This window comes from Mycteria americana, chromosome 5 (assembly GCF_035582795.1).
Source record: "Mycteria americana isolate JAX WOST 10 ecotype Jacksonville Zoo and Gardens chromosome 5, USCA_MyAme_1.0, whole genome shotgun sequence".
Taxonomy (NCBI): domain Eukaryota; kingdom Metazoa; phylum Chordata; class Aves; order Ciconiiformes; family Ciconiidae; genus Mycteria; species Mycteria americana.
Window position 1 is genome coordinate 2,448,451 of NC_134369.1, and position 25,386 is coordinate 2,473,836.

The following is a 25,386-nucleotide window of genomic DNA, read 5'->3' on the forward strand; positions in this document are numbered from 1 at the left end:
CACATATTCCATGCTAGAACATGAACACATCACTAGTGTCGACACTTAACTTTTATTTAGAGGAAGATAAAGGGTTACAAGATCCAACATGACACCACAGGAGAAATTATTCCTCCCATTCTTTTATCACTGCCTTCTAACGAATACCAATAGTCACATTTCTCTTTTACCTAGGGTGGTTCAACCATTGCCACGTCAGGAACTTTAAACCGTTGGTTTTGGCTTTACTCATTAATTTGCAAGCTGCTACACAATTTAAAGAATTGGAATTGCATAATTTACAGTTCTGTGGCAGCCAGAAAGACTGCCCACTCCATGCAGGGCTGAGGGCAAGGCAGGTGTCTCTGCTATGTGCGATTTCAGCTGTCTCTATCCAACTGTTTTTGGGCTACAGTTAATTCCCTGGGAAACACAAGGAAGACAAAACCCAAGACTTCACTTTTGCCACTGTGTTTGCAGTCTGAGACTTGAACAGAGTTTGCTAAGAAAGATAATTGTAAGCTGAGAAGCTTCGTGGTCACTTATATCACAAATACCACGTAAACTCCATTCCAGAGTCCCTTAAGGACAAACTCTTCAAAATAAAGTTTATTCTATATAGTTCTCCTGATGCAGAGGCCTGTCAGATCATCTCTGCTTTGGTCAGCTCTCGGTTAGGCTTCCTGCATGCCGTCTGCTTGGGAGACAGGCAATGCAGCCATAATTTCAACTCACCCTGCTGAGGTACCTTGGCCAAGAGCATAGTTTGACTTTCTTATCTTTCCATCCTTTCTGCAATCTGCAGCTTCAGCCGAGTTTTTTCAGTCCTTCGCAGAACCGGGAGCTCATCACAACAACCGCTTTTCGTTAAATCACAGTATGTGACTTGTCTGTGAAACTCACTGTCACAAGAGCTAGTTGAGAACTGGAACTTGTTAGGTTTCAGCAGGGACTGGGCATTGTTGTAGATAATATGTGTGGTTATAAACATAATGCATTTATAAACATAAATAAAAAGTTTGGGGTAAGGTGGAAAACTTAGGATTCGGGATTTAACTCAGTATTGCATTATAAAGGGATAGGATGGAAACCTAATGAGGACAGACTATACCGTATCTGCCCACTGCTTGTACCTTCTCCAAAAGCACTCAAGGCTAGTAATTTTGGATTTTAAAACCAAACAAGATTAAGAGAATCCTAAATGTCAAGTAGGGCAATATTTCATATATGTGGGCTTAGTTTTTTCTGGGTCACCTGCAAAATTGATGTGACTTCATAGGAAACATGGCATTGCCTTCTGTTTGCTATTTATTACAACTGAGAACTCTTACCTCTTTACTGCATAGCAGATCCTCTCTGAACATCAGAGATATTTAGACTTTGGCTCTACAAGACTAATATTTAAGTAAGGTTAATTATGTGAACAGTGCCGTTAAACATAGTTTTAGAAACTCCTAATCTACAGCCAAACTTGGTGTTAACAGTTATTATTATTATTATTATTATTATTATTATTATTATTATTATTATTATTATCATCAACCCCAAAATCTTTTAATGTCTGTTGTTGACTTATGAATGAATTACGTGAACAATGAGATGATTGAATGACTGGAGCATACACAGGAAACTCTGAAAACAACTGTATGCAAAGTATCGTCAATGTGCAAGCTAAATTAACAGGAGATGAATAACGTTTTCTTAACGTGTTCTTTCTTTACCCTGATCTGGTGGTCTTTTGATCAGCAATGCTTTTAGTTAAGAAAGACACACGAATTTAGTGTACCCGGGTCAACACGGAAAATTTCGAAGACCAAGGACAATGTGAAGTTGTTGTGTAGTGACGAGACTGTTAAGAGATGCCTTGTGGAGAGATTGCAGACCTTGGAGCATTCTGCCGTTTTCACTATGCTAGCGTACGAGTTGGCTCCATGCCTCGGAGGCAGGAATTACAGTTGAATGAGAGATGTTAGCAAACGTATTTAACAGCAGCTTTTGGCTTTCCACACAAGCTCCTTTACAGCTTTACATTTTGGCACCCTATGACATTATGAAGCTCCGCTGTACGGTAAAGCAGGATTTCCTGACGTTAATGGCTGATTGAAGGATTACAAGATGCTGAAAGTGCTTCAGTTTTCTAAGAAGGTCACTGAGTATTTGCTGCAGAAGAGGTGCCCACAGCCTTCCTCAGATTTCTCTTCTGGCTAACCCCCATATTGACTCAGCAGTATGGAAACAAGTGAACAGCTTACCTTAGCCAGTTCCTAATGCTCTATGAAGGTGCTCACTTAATAGTTCTTTCTGCCGTTTTGCCATCTCATTTAGCTGAATAACAGATAACCTTCCTAAGTCTTTCTATTTATGCACATTTGTATTCAGTGAAGTAGCGTACGCTTCTCATGAGTAATCAGACCTTCCAAAGGCAACTCAGAAAGGACAAGAAGGAACAGGGCTTTTATTCAAGGGTGTGTCAAAGTGTCTGGTGTGAACGTGGAAGAGGAGGGAGCTATGGAAGGGTGTGTTCGGGCAAGGGGAGCCAACCAGCCCTAGAAGCACAGGGAGTGGCTTGGAGTGGGACTGTATAACGGGCAGGCTGAGAACGGGCAGGTTCGCCTGGACACCGTGCTGCAAAGCTTGGACTAGTGACTCTCAGTGCTGACTGGCATCTACCGGTACAGATGGCTCCACAGACTGGCTCCACGGAAAAGGAGACGCGACCTGTTTCAGCCTTTCCACAGCTTTTCACTTGGGAAGAGATCAGAATCCACAGTGGCCATGGTCAAGGTCAGGAGCAATGGCTAGTGATTGACAGGAAGGTTTATGATGTCAGCAAGTTTTCCAAACGACACCCTGGAGGCAGCCGAGTTATTAGCCACTATGCTGGGCAAGACGCTACGGTAAGATCTAGGAGGACAGTGGAGGAAGGTGGTTCCATTGTCAGGGCAAGATGACATGGTGGGACTCCAGCGGAGAGTGCTTGCGGTAGGTGGCACTGTGCTTGGTCAGGTAATGTGGTGGACGTGTCTGTGCCATCTGTAAAAATGCTCTTCTGGTTACCTTCAAGGTCAGAGTTACCTGCTATGCAAGCGGTAAAGCTCTGTTTAGGTTCATTACACCCTGCTGTAAACAAAGCAATATCCATGCAGGTCGTCTCACCGCTGGGCATGATCAGGCAAGCTGTCTTCAGGTGCCCGAAAAGTGTCTCTGTGGTAGCGGTGAGAAAGGGAAGAGGGTAGGAAGCAGTGTGCTCAGCGCGTATTTTTCTTTAAAGGCTGCTCTTTCAGTGTCACACGGATGTGATCAGTGATAAATGATAATGAAAGTAGAGCACGGGCAGATAGATAGACAAGGTAGGTAAGGAAGAGGTAATATCCAAATATGAAGTCATTTTGGGGGCAGTGAAGCAAGAGAAGGGGGTCCTCAAGGAAGTGACGCTATTTTGTACAGGTAAGTGGAGGAGAAGAGAGTCTTGAGCAAAAAGGCTATTTCAAAGGAGGGGGGAAAAGAAAGAAAATACAGGAAAAATGACTGGGAAAGCAGCAGAATGAGATTTAGCTGCAGAAGATGAGGAAAAATTCTACAAATAATCACTATTTGAAAATAGATTTTCCAGAGATGCCTGCAAAATTCTTTGATTTGGAGGATTTCTCTAAAATAATTTGTTGCTTGTTGACAGAAATAATAAATTCTAAGCAGAACTCACAGACTATTTGCTGAAAGTAGGTACCGAGTTTCTGAATAGTCAGAAATATGTGCGTTAGAAACGTGACCAAGACTATGGCATAAACTTGTGATGTGGGAGACCCAGATTCAATTCTTGTCATGACAAGAATTTTTGACTTCAAGAAAGTTGCTTAGCCTGTCTAATTCCTCAGGTTTCAGTTTGTAAAATGGGATAGCACTTCCTACCTCATGGCCCCAAATGCATCCGATCGCTTGTTTTTCACATTTCATTCCTTTCACCCTACTTCAGACTGAGGCAGAAAAATACCTAGTGTTCTCGAATGAAGGAAAAGAAGGCTTCTGAGTCTCGCTGGTTTTCTTCTCTAGCTCACCGACTGGCAGATCCAGCCCTGGTTTAAAGAGGGGGTTGTGTGTCTGTTGTGCAGCACCTGCACAAGGCGATGTGAGGTTGCAAAGAGTGCTGCACCAAGAGCTAGCTGAAGAAGGGACACTAATCCTGCCCACCCACCACTGCCAGCTCTCTCGCCGACCTCTTATCTTCCCAGTAATTCCGTCCCAGTAAACCTTCTGTGCCTGCTAATTCACTGTAGTCTTCTCTAAAGAGGATTTAAGCATGCTAAAAGTGTTTTTTTTTTTTTAAATGAAAACTGCGTTTTTACTTAAAGATGAATGTGCCAATTTTAAATCAATACGACCCTTTCGGATGATGTTTTGTGCCGTGCTGTAATGTGCTTACTGCAGCAGTAGAGACAAACGTTGAGGCTGCCGCTCTTAAGAACGTAAGGCCAGCCATACCAAGCCAGCCCAGAGATCCCTGTAGCCTGGTGCCGTCTCCTGCAGTTTCTATTACCGGACTTTTACAAAAGGAGCCAAAGAATAGAGAATGCACGGAATGATTTGTCCCCAAGCTAGGTCCTCCCAGCTTCTGCAGCCACCAGTGTAAGGACTTGCATTTAGGTTATTATGCTTTATAGACACCCAGGGGTTTTAACTGCAGTGAATTTGTCTTGTATGAATGAGTTTAAAGAATGACCTTTGATCTTACTTGTATTTATCATTACAATAACATTACAATCTGGTTTTCCTCACTATTACTTTTGTACGTTTTAAACCTACGTCCTGATAATTTCATTATTGTGTTATGAAAACAGTGAATAAATTTTCCATCATTTTCTCAATGCTACTTATGAGTTTTTAAAACTCTTTAACTTGTTACCTCTTTCTGAAGGCAGTCTTCTAGTATGAAAGCTGTTCCAGACCTCTATTCATCTTTTTTTGCTACGCATAATTGTACTACATCCCTTTGAAGACAGAAGGACCAGAACTACATGCAGTAGTCAAGATTGTGGGTACACTGTGGATTTATGTTGTGTCACAATGACATTCTTCTGTCTTGCTCTCGATTTTTATTCTGCTAATCTTTATAATTCTTTTTGCTTTTAAAATCCTGCTATGTTCATATATTCTGAGAAATACACACTTGTACAGAACAGCAAGTCTGGAAGGTGTCTCAAAAGATCATCTGGTGCATGACTTTGCCTAAAGCCAGGATCCAGGATTTTTTTCCAAGTACTCTTCGCTGCTCTTGAGCTTATAATTGTATATATATGTTGAGAATTATCTTCCTCTAGAGCTCATAATTATATACATATCGTGAGAATTTTCTTCCTCTGTGTGGATTACTTTGTAAATACAGACAATATCCATTGCAGAACATTACATTGATGTCAAACGTTGGAGGTTAGGTGTGTTGCAGATCATAGTCTTTAAAGTTAATCTCTCCTAAGATGATAATCAGGGCCTAAGAGCAGGGAGGAGAAAGGACAGGTTGCAGGACTGAAAGGCTTGCATTTCTGTGATAAGAACCTGTGATACTGATATTGTGGATAGGAAATTCTGCTTAAAAGGATTCTGGCTCGTGTTTCTAAGCTGCAGTATAGACACTTACAGCTTGACTCAGTTTTAGAATGCCTGGCAAGAGAGGGAGCTACATAAAAATGTATAAAAAACTGTAGGATGAGGGGCACAGAATCATAATGGAAAGATTTCCCCAGTCTCTGGGGCCGGACAGAGTTACTCAATTGTCACTGTGACAAAGGGCCACTAGATACCTGTAGAAAGCTCATCTGTCCAAAAAGTCACCCTGCTCTGACTTCCCCTAGACTAAAGTACTCAGAGACAGCCTGTCTCTAAACAAGAGACTCCAGAGGAATGTCAGCCTGCACACGGGAAGTCCTCTGACCTCTTCCAGGGACTTCATCCTGACCAGACGTGTGCAGCATTTTTTTCTGTCATGATCACCCACATCGATTTTCAGAGCCAAAATCAGCAGGCACCTGGCTGCTCAGACACTGAGGATTTTGTTATATCTACTCTTTCTGGAAGACAAAAGAACATGGTCAGCCTCTTTACCTTTCTTCTGGAAAATTCACTGAGGACATGAGCTAAAGAAGAGTTTTGGTTTGTCTGGAATTTCGTCCTTTATTCCATAGTTTATAGTTGATTTTGAAACTGGTATTTCAAATGGCTCTTGGACAGACCCGTTTGTGTCACTAGTGTTACCCCAAAACGTCGATCAGTCTGAAAACTTACAGGGAACTGTAGGAGATACCCAGTTAGTCCTGCTGTGTATGGACCTTCAGCGTATATTTCCTGTGGCCCTAGTGTAATAAAGACAGGATTTTAAAAACATCATCCTAAGCATGGCAAAGACACACCTCATTCATTGACATGTTTTCCTGCTCCTGGGTCCCATCCATAGGGCAGGGCTGCTGGCTGGAGCCTTCTAGGGACGGACTGTGCTGAAACAAGCAGATGAAAGAGCATGTTTCCCTCTGCAAAGAGTTTTTCATCAAACACTGTAATGTTTATTACCAGCCTCGCCCAGGTACGTTTATGAAATCTAGTTTCTTGAAACTTCTCCAGCTTCCTTGGGCCAAGCTCCAGTTGATAGCAAAGAACTACAGGAGCAACCAAAGGGACAAAAATGGATGAAGGAAACTTGGTTATGTCTTATAAAAAAGACCTGGAAAAAGGAGAGGCTCAGCGTCTGGTGTTTAGTCACGTACCCTTTCTTACCCCCTTTCTTTGTGTATTTCTCAGGATGCCTTTGTAGCATTTCACAATGATAAGTCTCTGGTGAAAAAATACTTGAAATCTCTGCTGATTGGGGAGTTGGCGCCAGATCAACCCAGCTTTGAGTCTAATAAAAAAGTGAGTGTCCTATAATCCAGCTGTGGGAATGGCTTGGGGTTCAGTATGGGAGGAGAAGGAAAATAAGAGATCTAGCAGAAATAATTTCTGAAGCGGCATGCCTGACACTGTGCCACAGGCCGGGTGGTGGGGAGGCAGCTGGCAGTAGTCATGCATGGAAACATGTGCTGTCCCAGAATCACTAAATCCACGCCTGGGTCTGAGGAATGAGCCCCAGAACCCCAAATTCTGCTCAGTTCTTCCCACTGCAATGTCTCAGTAACAGAGCCTGTCAGCAACTTGTTTTCCAGTGTCAAAGCAAAACCAAGATCTGTTGATCTCATGCTCATTTTTTCAGAGAGACCCCTCTGATAGAATATCTCCTCTGACTTCCATGGCTACTTTGGGATTCCTGAGTCTGCTATGTTACATTTTCAAAGTAGACAGTGCATTAATACTCACTTCACCCACAGAAATCACTTTTAGAGGATTTTCGTGAGCTGCGCTGCACTATTGAGAAGATGGGACTTCTGAGGCCAAATTACATCTTTTTCTTCCTGATTTTCCTTCACCTCCTGGTACTGGATGCTGCATCCTGGCTCGTGGTCTGGTACTTTGGGATATCCTTAGTGCCTTTCCTGGTTGGCATTGCGTTCTTCACCATTGCTCAGGTAAACTGCTGACAGCTGTTCAACACTGCAGACGTGTTTGGTTCTTCCAGATGGAGAGGATTAATGAAATGTTCATATCCCAGCCATTGCTTTACTGCCTCTTCTTAGATCCTGTCATCCTGCTCAAGACAAGAAGCACGTTCTACATCGCAATTTTTGTTGCCGCCAGCAAATCTAGTTTTGCTGACAGGTTGCTCACTAGGGTTGGTGGGGTGTTGTGGAGCTGGCAGTTTCACAAGATGGGATGAGCCGATCTGACCGCTTACCCCAGCAAAAGAGGGAATATTTCATTCTCAACTCCACTTTTGGCTCCATGTTCCTTCTGTTTACTGTCTGATGGCTCTGGTGTTTGTTAGCCTTTATGAGCCAATTACACTCACTAGCCCTGAATAATTTTCTGTTGGATTAGTAAACTGAACCTTAGAAGGGCATGATACATGTCAGGGGTGGTGTAGGGAAGGAGGGAATAGGACTTTGTGGCCCTTAGATGGGAGAAATTGGAGGGTGACGGGAGGAAGAAAGCAAGATTTTCTTAGTAGTGCTCTTGGGTTTCTTAGGTTTGCTCAGACATCCATGGAACAAGTGCAAAGCAACTCATTTTTTAAAATAATCTGTTCTATTTGCCTAATATCCGTTAAGGCAGATGTTCCTCAAAGAGCATTCTCGTATTTCCATGGGAATATGAAATGCAATGAAACTATGGATTTGGAAATTCTTACGCTTTCTAGCTGGTTACTTGGAAATTACATATTTGCGATGGGAGCAAAAGACTTGCATGCTTCCATGTCAAATTAATTGTAATGATGCTTTGCTGCTTTCCCTTTAGCTGCTACAGTAAAATCAATATCTGGCACTGAGCAGCTTTAGTGGACAGTAGCCTGGAAGGAAGTTCTCGGCATTGAGCACGTAGGACAGCAGGTAGCGTTTCTTCCCCAAACCAGAAGGAAGATGCACTCACACTATGAAGTTAGAGACTCCCAAGGCAAATTAACGCAACGCCGCTGTGATTCTGTTTCCTCAGTGACCCTTTTGTCTTCCAGATCCAGATGGGCTGGTTCCAACATGATCTGGGGCACTGCTCTGTCTTCAGAAAGCCTAAATGGAATCGAATTCTGCAGATTGTTGTGATAAATATTCTGAAGGTAATTGGCTCATGGTGGGAATATTCTCTGGGGCTAATCTGGACTAAGCAATGAATGGGAGCGTTCCTCCATTCAGGTGATGTTGCCTGTGAGGGAAGTGTAGTGCAGCCATCAGTAATCGGTGGATAAATGATGATGCAACTGTTGATATTGTTCTAGTTTGAATCCCTGGTCTTCAACTTTTCCTGCAGGGGTTACCAGCCAGCTGGTGGAATCACCTGCACAACCAGCACCACGCCAAACCCAACTGCTTCCGCAAAGACCCTGACCTCAACATGCACCCTCTCCTGTTCAGCTTGGGAAAGAGACTCTCCGTGGAGGTAAGCACAGGGGTGGCTGGAGAAGAAGCAAAGATTTTTAAAGACAGAAAGCTATAGAGTGAGGTATAGTAATAACAACCCAGATTGCGCCTTTCTGCATAAACTTGTGGTAATTTCCAAAGTGTTCCAAGGTCTGAGAGTCTCATGTACTGACTGGTTATTACGATGCTTAGGCACCAGCTCCTGAGAAGCAAAGTCTTAAAATCAGTGCTTAAGTTCTCTGTGTTGCCAGAAGAGCAGGGTAAGCACCTTGAAGGCAGTCCAAAGAATGAGTCAGTCCGCTTGCACTGGTGTTGGATGTTCTTAATGATCCCGTAGATAGTGAGTCAGGTGTTCCCTCTGGGTCCTTTTGGCTTAGCTGTTTGGCACCTAAACCCTTCAGGACCAGTATAGCTGCTATGCACAAAACACAAGTGTAGCAAATTATTTTAATCACAAATTTTATTGCTTTCATAAAAATAAAAACCATGAACAGACCTTATGATTTCTGATCTCATCAGGATAGGCAAGGTCTCTTTTTGCCTTTTCTTTCCCTGGCAATTCTGTTTACTCATGGGGTGATGAAATAGGCTCTTTGCTAGATAACCAGCCTCTTAAAATAATGTCTCGCTCTCCTTTAGCTGGTAATAAGGAAAGAAATTACAGCTCTCCAAGGCATGTGGAAAATTCCAGCTCTGCTGTCTCAGAAAGACTCCTATAAAGAGAGTTTATACAAAATACTTGTTCATAGAAAACTATTAGCTGCAACTGGGAGGGATTTTGCCAGTTGTCTTCTGGAAGATCTCTCATGGCTATATATTAGCATGAGCATCTAGAGTGGGCTGGCTGTGCTAGATTGGGTTTGATGGAAGTGAAAACGTAGGAAATTAGTTCTCATGTCTTCCTGCTTTTTAACAGAAAAGAGTCAGGCACACTGTGGATGGGCAAAATGGATTTCAGTGGTTTCATTTAGTCCAGTTCATTTGGTTTGTTTCAGTTTTGATCCAGTGAAGACATCTCTGAGGTGTTCAAGTTTTTTTTTTTTCTCAGTAATAGGGGAGCTCTGGAAATAGTTTGCTTTACCGCCTTATTATGTTGTCCTTTGAAGAATCATAAGCACAAAATTTGGACATGATGTTAAGAACCCTTTTGTGCAAATAGTGAAAAAATACACTGTGAGGAAATAAACTTACTTGTTCTTTTTGTAAATACTTCATCTCTTTGCTGTTTCATGTACTTGAAGGCAAAATATTCAACAGAACAAAAAGGCAGATGTCTTTGTAGAGTATTTACTACTTCGATCTTGCTGTCATTTTAGGATAGCGTCCAAATGCTTGTGTCATTTCTGGCCACTATCTCCTGTATTACTAAAAAATTTGGGATGTCTGCATCCTATCTCATCTGATACAGAAATTCAGGTGTAGCTTTCACAGCAAACACATCCTGCATTCGTCACCCATCAAGTTTCTTGTCTTAGTTTTCATGTTAATAACCTGTTCCTCCCTGAGCACCGATAGTCTCAGCACTCTGTGGTGAATACGTGGAACTGGTTAGATTGGACTTTCATTACCATCACTGGAAACTTCCCCTACAAAATTCAAAAGGCTTGTGAGTATTTTTGTGATTTTTGAGCTTTTTTTGTATCCTGCCATGAGTTGTGGAACTCTTCTAAAAAATGGCTCTGTTCTGACATCGGCATAACGTTGATATCTGGATACAGAGGCTCAAATGAAATCCGCTTCTCTCCATGGCTTTGGAACTTCAGCACCTGCCTTTCAAAAAGAGGGGTTGAATTGGAGAGATTAAGAGGTAGTTCTTGAGGTGTTCATTAGACAGGAATGAGAAGTACCTTATGAAGGACCTCAGGTCTCCCAGCTGGCCCATTACAATGTCTTTTCATTTTTCAGCTTGGAAAAAAGAAGAAGAAGTTCATGCCTTACAATTATCAGCATAAGTATTTCATCTGTGAGTATCCCCGCTTCCTTGCAGCGCTGTAGGAACTTCACCTAAAAATCATGACTGCATCTTCTCCTCAAAATAAAGATTTTAAAGATACTCCCATTGAAGTCACAGCTTCAGGAAGCTTCCTTCACGTTAAAGAAGGTTCACATGAGAAGGAATTGCCCCCTGTGTCTCTGTTAGGATTATGTGATATTAGGTACTAGATAGGGGTGCATTGAGTGTGAGGAAGAAAGGGATAGGAAAGAAATGAAGAATTGGTGAGGTGAAAAGAGGAACAGATTATGTGGACACATGAAAAGTTAGTGTAAATGGAAGACAGCAATTTTTTTATTCCACTGCAAAGAAGAATCTTTCAGGGGAATTGCCCCCCCCACCCCCAATATTCTGTAAGATTTACGATGCAGTGAAGTTATAAATGTCTCTCTGTTTTCATTCTTCCCTTCAGTATTGGCCCCACTTGCACTTGTACCCTTCTTCCAGCTGTCTATATTCTACTTCGCAATCAAGAGGAAAAAGTGGTTGGTAAGCACTACTTGCCTTGTCTAGAAGACTTTCAAAAAATTTCGCCGCTCTGTGGCTATATTAACCTTCACCTCAGGTGGTTGTGGGGCTTAAGATAGAAAAGGCTGATTCTAGGCTTGCTGCAGCAGGAATGGAGTCAACGGGTCCAGGGAGAATTTTTTTAGGAGAGGCTTTTTAGCCTCGTAGCAGCTGAATAGAAGGGAAGAGAAAACTATCAGACCTAGAGAGAGTGTGATTACAGGGCTGTTTGCTGGCCTTTAGTTACTGATGGTAAAGTGAGCACTGTGGGAATATTTCAGGGATACGGTCAACTTGAGGCAGAATGATGGTGCGGAGCTCACTCTTGATAAATAAGAGATGAATAAATAAGGACATTTTTTGTGTGGCAGTTCAAGTAAAGGGAAGAGGAGGGAGCGGAGGCAGTTCCTCAACAAAGACTTCTTTTCATCTTTATTTTGCTGTTTTGTTTGGTTTTTTTACAGGACCTGTTATTGGTTGTGTCTTTCAACATCCGAGTCTGTCTCATGTATATTCCTTTAATGGGATTTAACAATTTTATGGTATACTACTGGCTGTCCAGGTAACACACAACATACCCAGAGTCCCCATGACTAATATTTGTAAACAGTATTGAGCTTCAATGGAAATAAATGAAAACTCTCGTACTCACTGCAGTGTTCTCAGAAATAGTCAGCCAAGAAGGAACCGTATAACTTGGGGGGGTGGTGGTGGCTGCTCAGGGACATCTGCAACCACAAATTCAGTGGTTCTCAAAAGAAACTCCAAAAGTTAGGAAGCAAAGGAATGGAATAGAAAATCCTGAATTATGTAAAAGTGTTCTTTTACTTAAGGTGACACTCAGGAAAGTGTTTTAATGGTAAATTTGGATGGGATTAGAGATATGATAAGTGTTTCTGTGTTTTTATCTGCCCAGGTACCTAGAGAGTACCTGGTTTATTTGGGTGTCACAGATGAATCACATTCCAATGGACATTGATTATGATAAGAACAAAGACTGGGTATCTACTCAGGTGAGAATCTCCTTTCTTCTGCAAGAGTGGGTCTGCAGTTCTGAATTATAGGACAAAGACAACATTGTTCTTCTCTTAGCTTTAATGCTTGTTGATGAGGTTTGTCCTTGCCGTTGGTTAAATAGGCATGCATTTCTGTAGTAGTCAAAACATTTAAAACTTTATTTGGAAAACAGGACATCTAGAGTAAAAAAAAATCCTATTTTTTCACTGAAAGGTTTTGACACATTTTTCACAACACTTTTGCCTTCACATTATGAAAAAGTACTGACAGAATAACAGTCAATCTCCTTTTCAGGCCAACTAAAGAGAAGCAAAGTGGGACTGGATACCTTTATTTTTTACCCTACAGGTTACAGGTTTACTGCAGATAAGATAAATCTGAAAAAGTTTAGGTCTGTTAAAAATAAATATTAGGTCTGTTCAAAATTAAAAAAAAATACAACTTTACTCACATCTGTACTGCCTCCAGCAGCATAGACCCACATAGGGGGTTCTAAGCATTTTTCCGTACATTAGGAGAAAAAAACCCAGCCTGGTATTCATCTGAGCAGATCTGGATGTCTACATCTGAACACCTGCTACATTCACTGGAGAGAAACAGCCATTTCTAGAGCACAATGCATCTTACTTTAAAATAGACATCTAAATCAGGTCAGATGAATGGCACCATAAAAATGTCTATTTTTCTCCATTGACTCTAAAGTGATGAGCTCAGATGCAGATTTCAAAATAAAGGTGTCTAAATTAGGTGAGATGAACCCTGTACACAAATGCTTGTCCTCATACTTTTGCATCTGACTCCACTCGTACTGGTTGGAGGAGGCCAGAAGACTGTTTTTCATTTCTTTATTGGGCATCTTTTCTTTCCATCCAAGTGAAAGATGTGAGGAGAACCTCTTAAAAGAATCACTGTGTGCATACCAGTGAAGAAATTGTTCTTTCTGAGCGAAGAGCTAGCTAAATTAACCTATATCCCAACAACCCATTTCAATCTAGACTTTGTTTAATTCTTCAGGGCAATGATACTATAATCCCTGACACTAAGTTGCCTTTTATGCTAGACAAGGGTGGGTAATAATTGCTGGGGTTCCATTATCAAACTTCCAGAAAAATAAAAGCTAAATCATGTATTTCTTTGGTCTTTTTTCCTCCCAGCTCCATGCAACGTGCAACGTGAACCAATCTTTGTTCAATGACTGGTTCACTGGGCACTTGAACTTCCAAATTGAGCACCAGTGAGTATGACTATGGGGAGAAGACTGGGAATAATATGGGGCACTTAAAAGTGAGAAAGACCATGTAGTCTCACACGAAACCATTCAGGAGACCCTTTGCTCTCCTTCTAGGGGAGGGCAGGGAAAGATTTTGAACAGAGGGAACGGAGGGTGATGCAAGCAAAGTCTTACGATAGCTATCTCCCATTCAATTCTGCAGCCTTTTCCCCACAATGCCTCGACACAACTACTGGAAAGCTGCTCCTCTGGTGAAAGCCCTTTGTGATAAGCATGGCATTGAGTATAAAAGCAAGACTTTACTGACAGCCTTTGTAGATATTTTGCAGTAAGTATCAATTAACAAGATAGTTTTGCACTGTAATAGCATGCAAGGGAGGGACATAGGCAACCGTTTCAAATCAATATCCATGGAGAGATCAAACCTAGAGTTTATTTAGGTTTTTCTAAAGGCACTTTTAAGTTTTAAAAATTTTCAAAGTTTCAAAGATTATTTTCTCTTCCTTAAATCCTCTCAATTCATTTCCTGTAGCCAGACTTTGAGATGTCCATGCAGTTTTTAATCATTTTTTTCCATTTACTTCTTTTTACATCTAAATTATGTTTTCTTCCCATGAAGTTGAATATTGTCTCCCCATAAGCCATTTTTTACTTTTTGTTCTTGCAGTTCACTGAAGGATTCTGGGGAGCACTGGCTTGAAGCATATCTGCATGGATAGAAACTAGCAACTCTCAAAGGGAACCTCTTCACCAGACGACTACTGCAAAGAGTCAGCACAGACCATCAGTGTGTGTGTGTCTTCTGGCATAGAAACTCAGGAGCTGGGCAAAACTAATTTCAGTAAGAATGGGTGGGAAAGTGGCTTAAAGATACATTTTTTCTTGTTCCCAACCATGAACCTCTATTTTTCCTGCTCTCAATCTCAGAAATTTAGAGCCATGATGAACTGGGCCTTTAAATTGGGGAGAAGTAGCTCTTGAATCAGCTTGATCAGGTTACTTCATTGGAGGCGCCAGCTTATTGCTTATGGAAAAAAATTTGAAGGGAAATTCTTCATAGAGTCACAGAATCATAGAATGGTTTGGGTCGGAAGGGACATTTAAAGATCGTCTTGTCCAAATGCCTGCCATAGGCAGGGACATCTTTCACTAGACCAGGTTGCTCAAAGCCCCATCCAGCCTGACCTTGAACACTTCCAGGGATGAGGCATCCACAACTTCTCTGGGCAACCTGTTCCAGTGTCTCACCACCCTCACAGCAAAGAATTTCTTCCTTATATCTAATCTAAATCTACCCTTTGAGTTTAAAACCATTAGCCCTTGTCCTATCACTACAAGCCCTGGTAAAAAGTCTCTCTCCATCTTTCTTATAAGCCCTCTTTAAGTATTGAAAGGTCGCCATAAGGTCTCCTTCTTAGTGTTTTTGGCTCAGTGGATCAGTGAATATGGGATAGGACAAAGTGTACCGCAGGAAGTCAGGAGACATTAGGACAGGGGGGATCTTTAAGGGATATTCTAGAACAGATAAAATAAGTATGCAAAGAACGAGATGGCCTGGGGTATGTCCCCATCACTAGTGATCATATGTCCGCTACTTGCTCTAACTACTTAGATGTTATAAATAGTACTGTTCATGGATTGCATAGGGAGCCAGGTAACTAGAAGCTAAGTTTTACACCTGTAATAGCTGGTTTGAATACAGTCCAAAGAGTCTGTATAGCATGTATTATTTATATGCATAAATACATGTATGTATTTTAATTGAGTGGTGACTGTGCTGTCTGATTAGCTTTCTGATGTAGACCAGCTTTGAATAAGACTGAGGAGCCTAGGCACCAAGGAGTAGGTCCAGATTGCAAGGGTGTTTAGGGTACTCTTGCTTTTATTGAGTTTTACATATATTAATTTTTATCTAAATGCTTACTTCCCGGTGATTCCAAGGACCTGTGGGCATCTACATTGGTTGTTAGGCAACTAAGTACATTTGTGGCTCTGTTCCTTTATCCAGAAAAGGAAATAAACCATACCTAATTCTGTCATCCCATGCAGGCCTCTTGGGGCCTTGCAAACTTTTCTTCTCTTTCAGCATCCTCAAGAACCACCTCCTTTCCTGGAACACTCCCTTACCAGTTTTGTACCTGGTATTAGCTGTTTGGCCCCAAGAAGGACCTAGCTCCTCCCTGCTTATGGTCAAGGACAGCTTCTGCTAGTGGAAAATGTAATGACCACCCGTGTAGAGGTACAGTAGCTCTCCAAGAACAATATTGGTTTTTGAGAGAGCCACCAAAATGAAGAAGCTAGGAGCGGGCCTGTAGTAGAATATTTTCACTGAAAGTGCTTTAAACTTTATGGGAAAGGTAAACTGTAAATGAGGAGAGATGAGCATTGAATAACAGACAAAAGAAATAGAGGATGTATGAAAGAAAAAGGTGGTGTGTGGTTATCAATTAATAGCAGGAAAAAAGAAGGGATAAAAAAGCTGAATGGTGATAACATGGTTATTTGGAAAAACTAGAATACAGGAAAAAAGAGAAATCGTAACAATATAAGTAAAGCTCCTCTTTGTGATTTTTAGATTGAAAGTCAGTACCTGTTTTAGAAACAGTGTATGGCCTCTGATTAATCTTGCTGATTTTGCAAAGGAATGATGATTCAATGATGACATTTTCTGATATCATTTATAGCTAATATAGTCCGTTATGGGACAGTTGAGCCATACTGGCAAAACCTGTATTCTACTGTATTCACCTAACTGACCTGAAACCATTAAGATAGTCTGTCATGGCAAATAAGCAGACAATTTGTCCATAGAAGCAAAGACCATGTGGAAGAAAAGCGGCTTTTCACCTCTGCCATTCACATCCAGAACTCTATGCCCCAGCTTTCAGTGGACAAACCACCCAAAGGAGGAAAACAGGAAAGATCCTGAAGTGAGCTACCACCGTGAGCAACGTGACTCATCTGCAACCCACTGATGAGCACCTTACATGTTTTACAAGCTACAGACAACAGCAGCCTTCTTCTGGGTAACAAATAATATCAAGCCCAACACACAAAGCACAAGGAGTTCGGACTTTTTATTTTTGCCTTTGTTTTTTAAGAACATCTCCACTTATTCTTTTTTGTGTGTGTGTGTGTGTAGGTGCAGGTACTAATAACTCTGTTCTGGTTATTTCCTAATAATAGCTGACAGATGTCATTGAAAAGGATCCTGATTAAAAAAGTAGTTATTAAAAAACTGCTTTGAATGTAATTTGAAAATCCCTTCTAACTAGTACCTAGAACAATTCTGTGTTCCCAAATCCAAGGCTGGTTAGAATGGTGATATGCACAATTATGTGCAAGAGTAGTAACATTTTTATAGGTATTTAAGTGATAGTACTGCCTTAAGATGAATGCAGGGATTTCATTGCGTGCTCTATTTGGTAATACACGAAGATATTTTTAAATGGATGTCTTGGTGAAGGTAATATAAAGATTAAGGATTCCTGCTTTTTTACCGGTGAGACTTGAAAGCTGTGCTGATTAGATCCTGAGTCCCACTGAAATCCTCTAAATACAAGACTGACACAAAATGGTTCTTTCGGGTGTCAGTCTCATAAATCAAACTGATTATTTGTTGCATTTAGTTAGCATTCTACTCATTTGAAGGTAGTAATTTATTGAGTCTGTCTTTTTGCAACCTCATTTTGATTAAAATGTTCCTTTAATTAGTTCGACGGGCTGCCCTGTGTGAATATTCATTTCTTTATCTATTTCATAGAGGTTATTAACAATTAAGCTGGTTTTACTTTATCAAATTCTAACCTGGTTCATAAACTTCAAGGGGTCAGGGTAATTCCTGGTAAGAAGTTGGCAAGCCACTTCGTTTTGCATTCGCACTAATACTGAGGTCTCTAATAGTCTGATCTTAATGAGGAATAATTGGAAGTTGCCCCAGCTGTAACACTGGTATAGCAGGAGAATAAAACGTGCTCAGTGAAAGCTTGTTCAACAGAAAACTTACATGACAGAGACTAAGAAGATTGAATTACAGGCTTTGTGCTTAAACAGTCTTCTGGAGACTGTAATCTTATTCATCATGGTTTTCACAACTGCAAGACAGTTCCCTGAAAGACAATATATGCAATCTGGAATACCTGGAAGAAACAAGGAAATTAGGGAAATAGTTTGCAGAATCCTGCTTGCTTCAGGAGTTTATGCTGAGATTCTGCTGGTAGTGTTTTTTCTTATACAGGTAGAGCAAAAGAAATGTGGCACAGTCACTGACAGTTGTTAGGAATCGAATTGTGCTCGTCTAAATATAGTGTGTCATGCAGAGTAATGCAGCATGCTTTTTATTCTGCAGCAACCCTATGCCCTGCTTCTCATGGTAATTCAATATTTAATTCTAATTGAAATAATGGGAACTAAAGCCCTTGATATTATCCAGCTTGTAGACCCAACGGTATTTGCATCCTCAAAGTTCCTTTGCCTTAATTCAGGGATTTAATGTAATTTTACATTCATAATTAGTCGGCCTGTCAAACAGAAGTATTTGTTTCAAGGCATTACCTTTCTGAATGGTCAGAATTTCAAAGAATCCAGAGACTGTTGAGAAAAAATATAATTAAGAGCCCAACTACTCAAATGCACTTTTGAAGAAAAATCAAACCAAAGCCGGTCTCCTTGATCCTCCATTTCAGTAATCTTACGAATAAGAGCAAACATAGGAATGTGCAAGTAAGGTTGAAGATCTAGGTCATATGTCTGGAAGTCTTTCTGGTTCTAAGTGATCAGAGTGAAATGCAATATTCCAGAGGATTCTTAAAATTGATGTGCAGAGAGAACTAAATCACTTACGTCCCTTCTCTTCCTATTCCAAACGCCAAGTCACTTCTTCAAGCCACTGTTCCTTTCATCTCTTCTTCTCACTGACTAAGCAGGGTCACTTCTCGCAACAAGCTTCTCTCTCAAATTGGTAATGGACACTTCGAGTCTGTCTCCCTCCCTCCGTCATCAAACACTTCACATACTTGATGATGTTTAGGCTTTTTAAATAAGAAATACAGCCAATCTTAGATAGTAAAAGGAGGAAGAATGTCATAAATCTCTTATTTCTTCTTCCACTTACTTTCTTGTTCTCATATTACACAACTCCAGTATTTTCCTTTCACTTCTCAGCTTTTCTCTCACTCTCCTCTTGGATAATTTTTATCATTGCCTCCTTTAACTCTTTTCCAAATGGGCTTCCATCAACCTCTTTCCCGCCTTCAACTCGTGAATATTCCCTGCCTCCTTGTGATTAGACAGACTCAAGGCTTTCTACCCTGTAGATTCTCTGAAAGATTTGAAGGATGCTGACTTGGTGGCTGTATGGATAAGTAATGTCAATGAAGCCGCTGCAAATATACTTACACAGACCAAAAAGGATTATGAAGCTTTGGGGATAAGGATAAGCTTGGCTTACCACAGCTTATTTCATGACGAAGGGAGGCGTATATGGTTACATTCCCTCTCCTGAATTTGTATCTTTGCTTTTGTTCTTCACTCAAGCTCTGGATTTAGGGAGGCAATTGGATGAGATGGTTTGGGTGGAATATGACTGAAAGAATTTAGAAATGGAAAGAAAAACTCCCTTTTCTACTGATGTTTTGCTCTGTGTGGCAGGACCTCAGCTTAGCACCTGCCCTCTTTCCTCCCACCAAAGGGTAAAATGATTCCCCTATAAGACTTGTTCACTGATTCCTCTTACCACCCACCCCTGCAAAAACTTGCTAGAGTTCTTCAGTCTTATTGCATGAACTCTTAAATAGTTGATTGGTGGCCAACTTGTTTGTCGCTTGACATGAAGGAAATTACAATGTGTATATATAATGTATATCCATTAAGAGACAGTCAACCAGAAATAGAGACAATATCTACAATGAAGCCTGACGACACAGGTGACTATACTCCAGCTTACCACCTAAAATGCCTTTTCTTCAGGTGTTGCCTACAGGCTCAGTAGGTGTGTTCTGCTATTACTCTAATGCTTTTTAAATGCTGTGCTGTGCTCCTGTGCATGTACAGAACTGCCTCGGTCTGAGCAATTTTCATCTTATCACCCACCTAAGGGTGGGGCACATTCAGTTTTCCTGTCTGCCATATCCCCGAGGGGCCTGATCCCATAGGCATGCTTGGAACGTGCTTGACATACTGGCAGGACTGTGCTTTTCAGAGGATGTTTGTTTGTTTTCTCTCTAAAATGGAGCTGGAAGAGCCGATCCTCCACTTTTCCATAATGCCGTGGTTATACAGGTGTTATGGCAGTGTTATTACCTAGGTTCGATTCTCTCCCTAGCAAAAGTGACTCAAAGCCATAATGCTCACCTCTCATCCACGTATGGACTGGATGGTGACATGTTCACCTCCCCTTGGAAGGGGTACCACAGTGCAACAAAGAATTCCCGACTGGCAGAACTGGCCTCTCCTAAGGCATTTCTTGTCTGGTTCTCAGAACGCTTCTTGGGAAGGAATTTGATCCGCAGTTTAGATGCTTTCTACACCTTAGACTCAATGACTACTGATAATTGCAAGAGCAATTTCCATCCTTTGTAATTGCATTCATAAGAGTGATACGGTATCTAAGCTGTTATCATAGGCAGCCTGGGCCCTTAAATTGTACTTCTGAGCCTGTCCTTGGTCAAACTCCACCAGGGACTAGAAAACGGTGTGCCAGGACCGACTCAATTGTTCAAATGTTGTTTTTCGGTACCCTTTTTGAGGAAATTGCTATCAAGGGACATACCCTGTGCACATACTGCAGTCTGAGAAGCACCGTGATGGGTCTCTGGTACCAGGAATAAGCAATTTAAAATCAGGATAGTGCCGCTCCTATCTGTGCCTCAGCACTCGTTACTGCCACCTAGAATAAAACAGCAATGTGCCTTGAATACTAGAGGATGAAGAGTCGCGTGCAGAAGTCCAGGACAAACTCGGAGTGAGAACCAGAGGGATTACTGGAGAGCCTACAGAAGCTTATGAAGTGGTAACTTTTATAATGCTGTTGTAAGAGCTAGTTGGAAACATCTGCTATGATGTCTTCTGTTACACAGTGCTGGTAGAGTCAGCTACAAGTTAGGCTCTGCATGTACAAGTTAGAGTCTGAATGAAGCCAATGTGCTAATTCCCTACTTCTCAACAATATATTTGGTGCTGAACACGCCAACTTTGCCTTGCAGCATCTTCAAGAGCCAGTAATGGGTTCTTTAATGAACGGTTGAGTTCAAGTGGTCACCTGGACCCAGGGGAATAAAGCGAGGAAGAGGCCGGCGTGTTGATTCTACGTTAACATGATACATCACGCAACGTAGGTATTCCTGTAGGCCTGGCAGTGCTATTGTATTGACAGTGTGTATAGGGGTGTTGCCAAATGCACTTCCGTGAGAATAGTGTAATCCCTGTGCTTAATGTATGTAATTACAATAAGAACTAAAGATAAAGTCAGATATACTTCTTTAAGATCTGTAAGTGTAGGTAGCTTTTATTTCCTCAGCGCTTTAATGTGAACTTAGAAAATTATCTAAATAGCAATAAAAAGTAAATGAATTTGTTCAGCTCTTGCAAATTAAAGCCTACTTTCACCACGGGGGTTTTGCATGTCAAAGAAACTAACAAATATTGCTAAAATAAAGGTGAAAAAAAGAGTCAGTACTTGCGTTTCAGAAGGTGCCTGTATGCTTGAAATTCTCTGGGTTTCATACCAAGAAATACTCAGCTTGCAAAACCCTGCTCAGGGGGGAGAACTAATCAGAGGTTATCTTTCCTCATGACTGAACCAAAAAAGGTACTAACCTACAGCAGTATTTGGGCCTTTATCAAGGCCAACCGCAGCTGCCCCTGCTCCAAAGTTTATTTTTTGGAGAAAACGAGTAGGATTATTAAGAGGATAAGATGATGGAAAGGTGCATTCTTTCAGAATTCTGTCAGTAATACTGTAATAACTACAGTAATAACTACCACACAGGTAAAGGTTGGCAACTTGATAAGAAATCATGAAGCAATTCCTAACAAGGAAGAGTTCGTTACACATTTTTAGACTCAGGTTGAATCTTAATCAGCAGAACATTTCCAGCTGGTAGCCAGCTTAACAAACTTCTGCTGCTTCTAGTTAGACACAGAAGAATGTTTCTCAGTATACTTATCTTCTCCATGGATTGGAGGTTTCCGTTGTGACAGTTTTGTCTCAGAATATGAATATCACTAAGCTTCAAGTATTCTTTTTTGATGAGTTGTGAAGATGTTCCTCATTTGGACCCTTGGTCCCTTAAGGGTATTTTTATCTTATCAGAAAGATGGTATGCCTGTTACAGCTGAGGATACATGAGGAAAAATGAGAATCAAGCAAAATAATCTTTATTGATTTGACTGGCCACTAAACTGAATCTGGTGACATATGGTCTGAAAAAAAATCGTTCTCCCCTGAAGGACCTACATTCCTTCTTGGAAGTAACAATTAACATTTGAAAACATATTTGAAAACACAGATACATATATGTGATAATACATCTTTTCAGGACAGTTTAGGTTCCTAGGGGATCTAGATCTCTCCCTGTTGACTGCCCTATCCTTAAACATATTCACCCCTCAAGTGATACTTACACTATCTGTATATTTTATCAGTAGGGTGGTTATGCTTAGCATAAGCAAATACACTTATACTTGAGGTTTTGGTTTTGTGATATGTTGAAAAACCAGCATGTTGGAAACATTCTAGTGGAAACATGTACAGCAATCCATACTATCTTTTTGTGCCAATTAAGTTTATTGATTCAAGGGTGTTGACACAAGGGTGTCCACTAGAGCTCTTATTCTGATCTAGGATGGGTTAGAAGAGACTCAGTCTACACGTATCAGTGAAATAAAAACAACAGCAATTTTTTGAAGCACTATTCCTTTCCTTTTGCATTTGTTTATTGCATATAATACCCAGGAAACCTAACGTGAACCTCTAGAATCTCCAGCATCAAACTCCAATGTGAATTGGTCTTAGATTTGTTTTATAAGCCTAGTTTCCCATGGAAGCCAACCCTGTATGGTGACTCCTGATTGTTGGGTTCTCTCACATTGTGGTGGGTTGACCCTGACTGGGCACCAGGTGCCCACCAAAGCCACTCTATCGCTCCCCTCCTCAGCTGGACGGGGGAGAGAAAATACAACGAAAGGCTCTTGGGTCCAAGGTAAGGACAGGGAGAGGTCATTCACTAACTACTGTCATAGGCAAACCAGTCTCCACTTGGGGAAATTTGTTAATTTATTACCAATCAAATCAGAGTGGGATAATGAGAAATAAAAACAAATCTTAAAACACCTTCCCCCCATTCCACCCTTCTTCCTAGGCTTAATTTCACTCCTGATTTTCTCTACTCCCCCCCCCCAGTGGCACAGAGGGACAGGGAATGGGAGTTGTGGTCAGTTGATCACACATTGTCTCTGCTGCTCCTTCCTCCTCAGGGGGAGGACTCCTCACACTCTTCCCCTGCTCCAGCATGGGGTCCCTCCCATGGGAGACAGTCCTCCACGAACTTCTCCAACATGAGTCCTTCCCACGGGCTGCAGTTCTTCACGAACTGCTCCAGCATGGGTCCCTTCCATGGGGTGCAGTCCTTCAGGAGCAGACTGCTCCAGCATGGGTCCCCCATGGGGTCACAAGTCCTACCAGCAAACCTGCTCCAGTGTGGGCTCCTCTCTCCATGTGTCCACAGGTCCTGCCAGGAGCCTGCTCCAGCACAGGCTTCCCACAGGGTCACAGCCTCCTTCGGGCATCCCCCTGCTCCAGCGTGGGGTCCTCTATGGGCTGCAGGTGGATATCTGCTCCACCATTAACCTCCATGGGCTGCAGGTGGAGATCTGCTCCACCATTAACCTCCATGGGCTGCAGGTGGAGATCTGCTCCACCATTAACCTCCATGGGCTGCAGGTGGAGATCTGCTCCACCATGGACCTCCATGGGCTGCAGGGGGACAGCCTGCCTCACCATGGTCTTCACCAAGGGCTGCAGGGGAATCTCTGCTCCGTCACCTGGAGCACCTCCTGCCCTCCTTCTTCACTGGCCTTGGTGTCTGCAGAGTTGTTCCTCTCACATATTCTCACTCCTCTCTCTGGCTGCAATGGTGCAGGGGTTTTTTCCCCCTTCTTAAATACGTTATCCCAGAGGCGCTACCACCGTCGCTGATGGGCTTGGCCTTGGCCAGCGGTGGGTCCGTCTTGGAGCCGGCTGGCATTGGCTCTATCAGACGTAGGGGAACCTTCTAGCAGCTTCTCACAGAAGCCACCCCTGTAGTCCCCCGTCCCACCCCCCCGCTACCAAAACCTTGCCATGCAAACCCAATACGCACATACAGGATCATATTTACTGGTCTGTATCAAACTTGACAGGACAATAGCAGCATCAACAACTGCTGTCTTAAAAAATGCGTGCGAAGTGTCAGCTGAGCAAAAATGAGATGCGTGAATCCTTGTGTAAGGAAAAGTGGCAACAGGAACTTTGTTTCTTCCGTCATGTGGTATCAGAGGGTCGCTCCGATTGATTCTCAAAAAGCGCCCATTTGTGACAGCAGCTTCACTCTGCCTTAACTATCTAGTGTAAAAAATGTTATGTATTTTAGAATTAACTGTTTATCACTGCACAATTCCTGTGCCAAAAAAATGGTGTGCCGATACACACAGTTTCATACCAGCACACTATGGAGAACATTAAGAGCAAGCTAATTACGCAAATAAAGCCTATATACTCTGCAAGGATTGCCGCATACAGAAATCCATGTGACCTTAATTTTCACTCTGACTCATAATCCCATTTTTGTGAACAGAACTGTGCATGGCGGTTGCATACCATTCGGTATGTAACTGGGGCCTGCTTACGCAGGCATTTCTGCCCATTTACAACCTCTTATATCGCTGTCACACAGACTGGTTAAAGCTTCAATTACCCGTGTCTATGGGGCTACCTAGAAGAACAAATAGGCATGAGGTGGTGTAAGAGAGACCATGTTAGATCAGAGCAATATTCCAGCCAGCCCCGTGTCCAAAAAGTGGATACCCGAAGAAAGATATAAAAACAGATTCAATAGGGATTAAGTCTATTTTATTATTATATATGGACTGAATACGCGGTGACTTATCTAATGTGGGAAGGAAAATAATAGCAGCTCTGGCCACTGAGTCTGTTGCTGGCAGTGATTTAAAGAGTAGCTCTTCTCGGGAATTACTCATTCTACTCCCACTGACCTACTAGGACCTTTGAAATCCCACCCTCATGCTAGATGTCCCAAGTATTAGTCTAACCTTCTTCTATTCCTCTTGAATTACAAAATAGCCTACGACACTTTGGCCTGTTGCAATAGAAGTGGAGAACCAGGCTGTGGCTCCTCATGAAGCTGAAAAAGGATTTGTCTTCATTTTTTAACATTTGTAAAAGTGGGCGCTAGAGCTATGCACACCATGAGAAAAAAACCACAGTAAAAATATAGATGAAAAAATCATCACCACTTTGTTTCTGTGTGATTTTTTTCTTCCTGTGTATTCAGAGAATGCACAGTCTTAACTATAACATCACAGTAGGAGCTTACCTAAAAATAGAGAGCTATGCCGTTAAAAAAGTGATTTCAAACTAAGATTCCCTGTATTATTCCTGTTATGTCAGGGTG

General features: G+C 41.7%; 1 protein-coding gene across 1 annotated transcript; it reads left to right on the plus strand.

Moving 5' to 3' along the window:
* Positions 1–2,657: 2,657 nt before the first annotated feature.
* On the plus strand, positions 2,658–14,884 carry LOC142409846 (acyl-CoA (8-3)-desaturase-like). The gene is made up of 12 exons (XM_075501601.1): positions 2,658–2,876; positions 6,766–6,876; positions 7,329–7,526; positions 8,567–8,668; positions 8,860–8,988; positions 10,875–10,932; positions 11,375–11,451; positions 11,934–12,031; positions 12,386–12,482; positions 13,641–13,720; positions 13,920–14,045; positions 14,385–14,884. The coding sequence occupies exons 1-12, from the start codon at positions 2,658–2,660 to the stop codon at positions 14,434–14,436; spliced, it is 1,347 nt and encodes a 448-aa protein (XP_075357716.1). The 3' UTR covers positions 14,437–14,884.
* Positions 14,885–25,386: the final 10,502 nt, after the last annotated feature.

What these genes read in the sequence shown, in the direction of transcription:
- LOC142409846 (XM_075501601.1), top strand. Translation starts at nt 2,658, where the DNA reads ATGGCTCCACAGACTGGCTCCACGGAAAAGGAGACGCGACCTGTTTCA. An exon ending in CGTTCTTCACCATTGCTCAG is followed by an intron (nt 7,527 to 8,566) that starts GTAAACTGCTGA and finishes TTTGTCTTCCAG; the next exon opens with ATCCAGATGGGCTGGTTCCA. An exon ending in AACTTCCAAATTGAGCACCA is followed by an intron (nt 13,721 to 13,919) that starts GTGAGTATGACT and finishes TCAATTCTGCAG; the next exon opens with CCTTTTCCCCACAATGCCTC.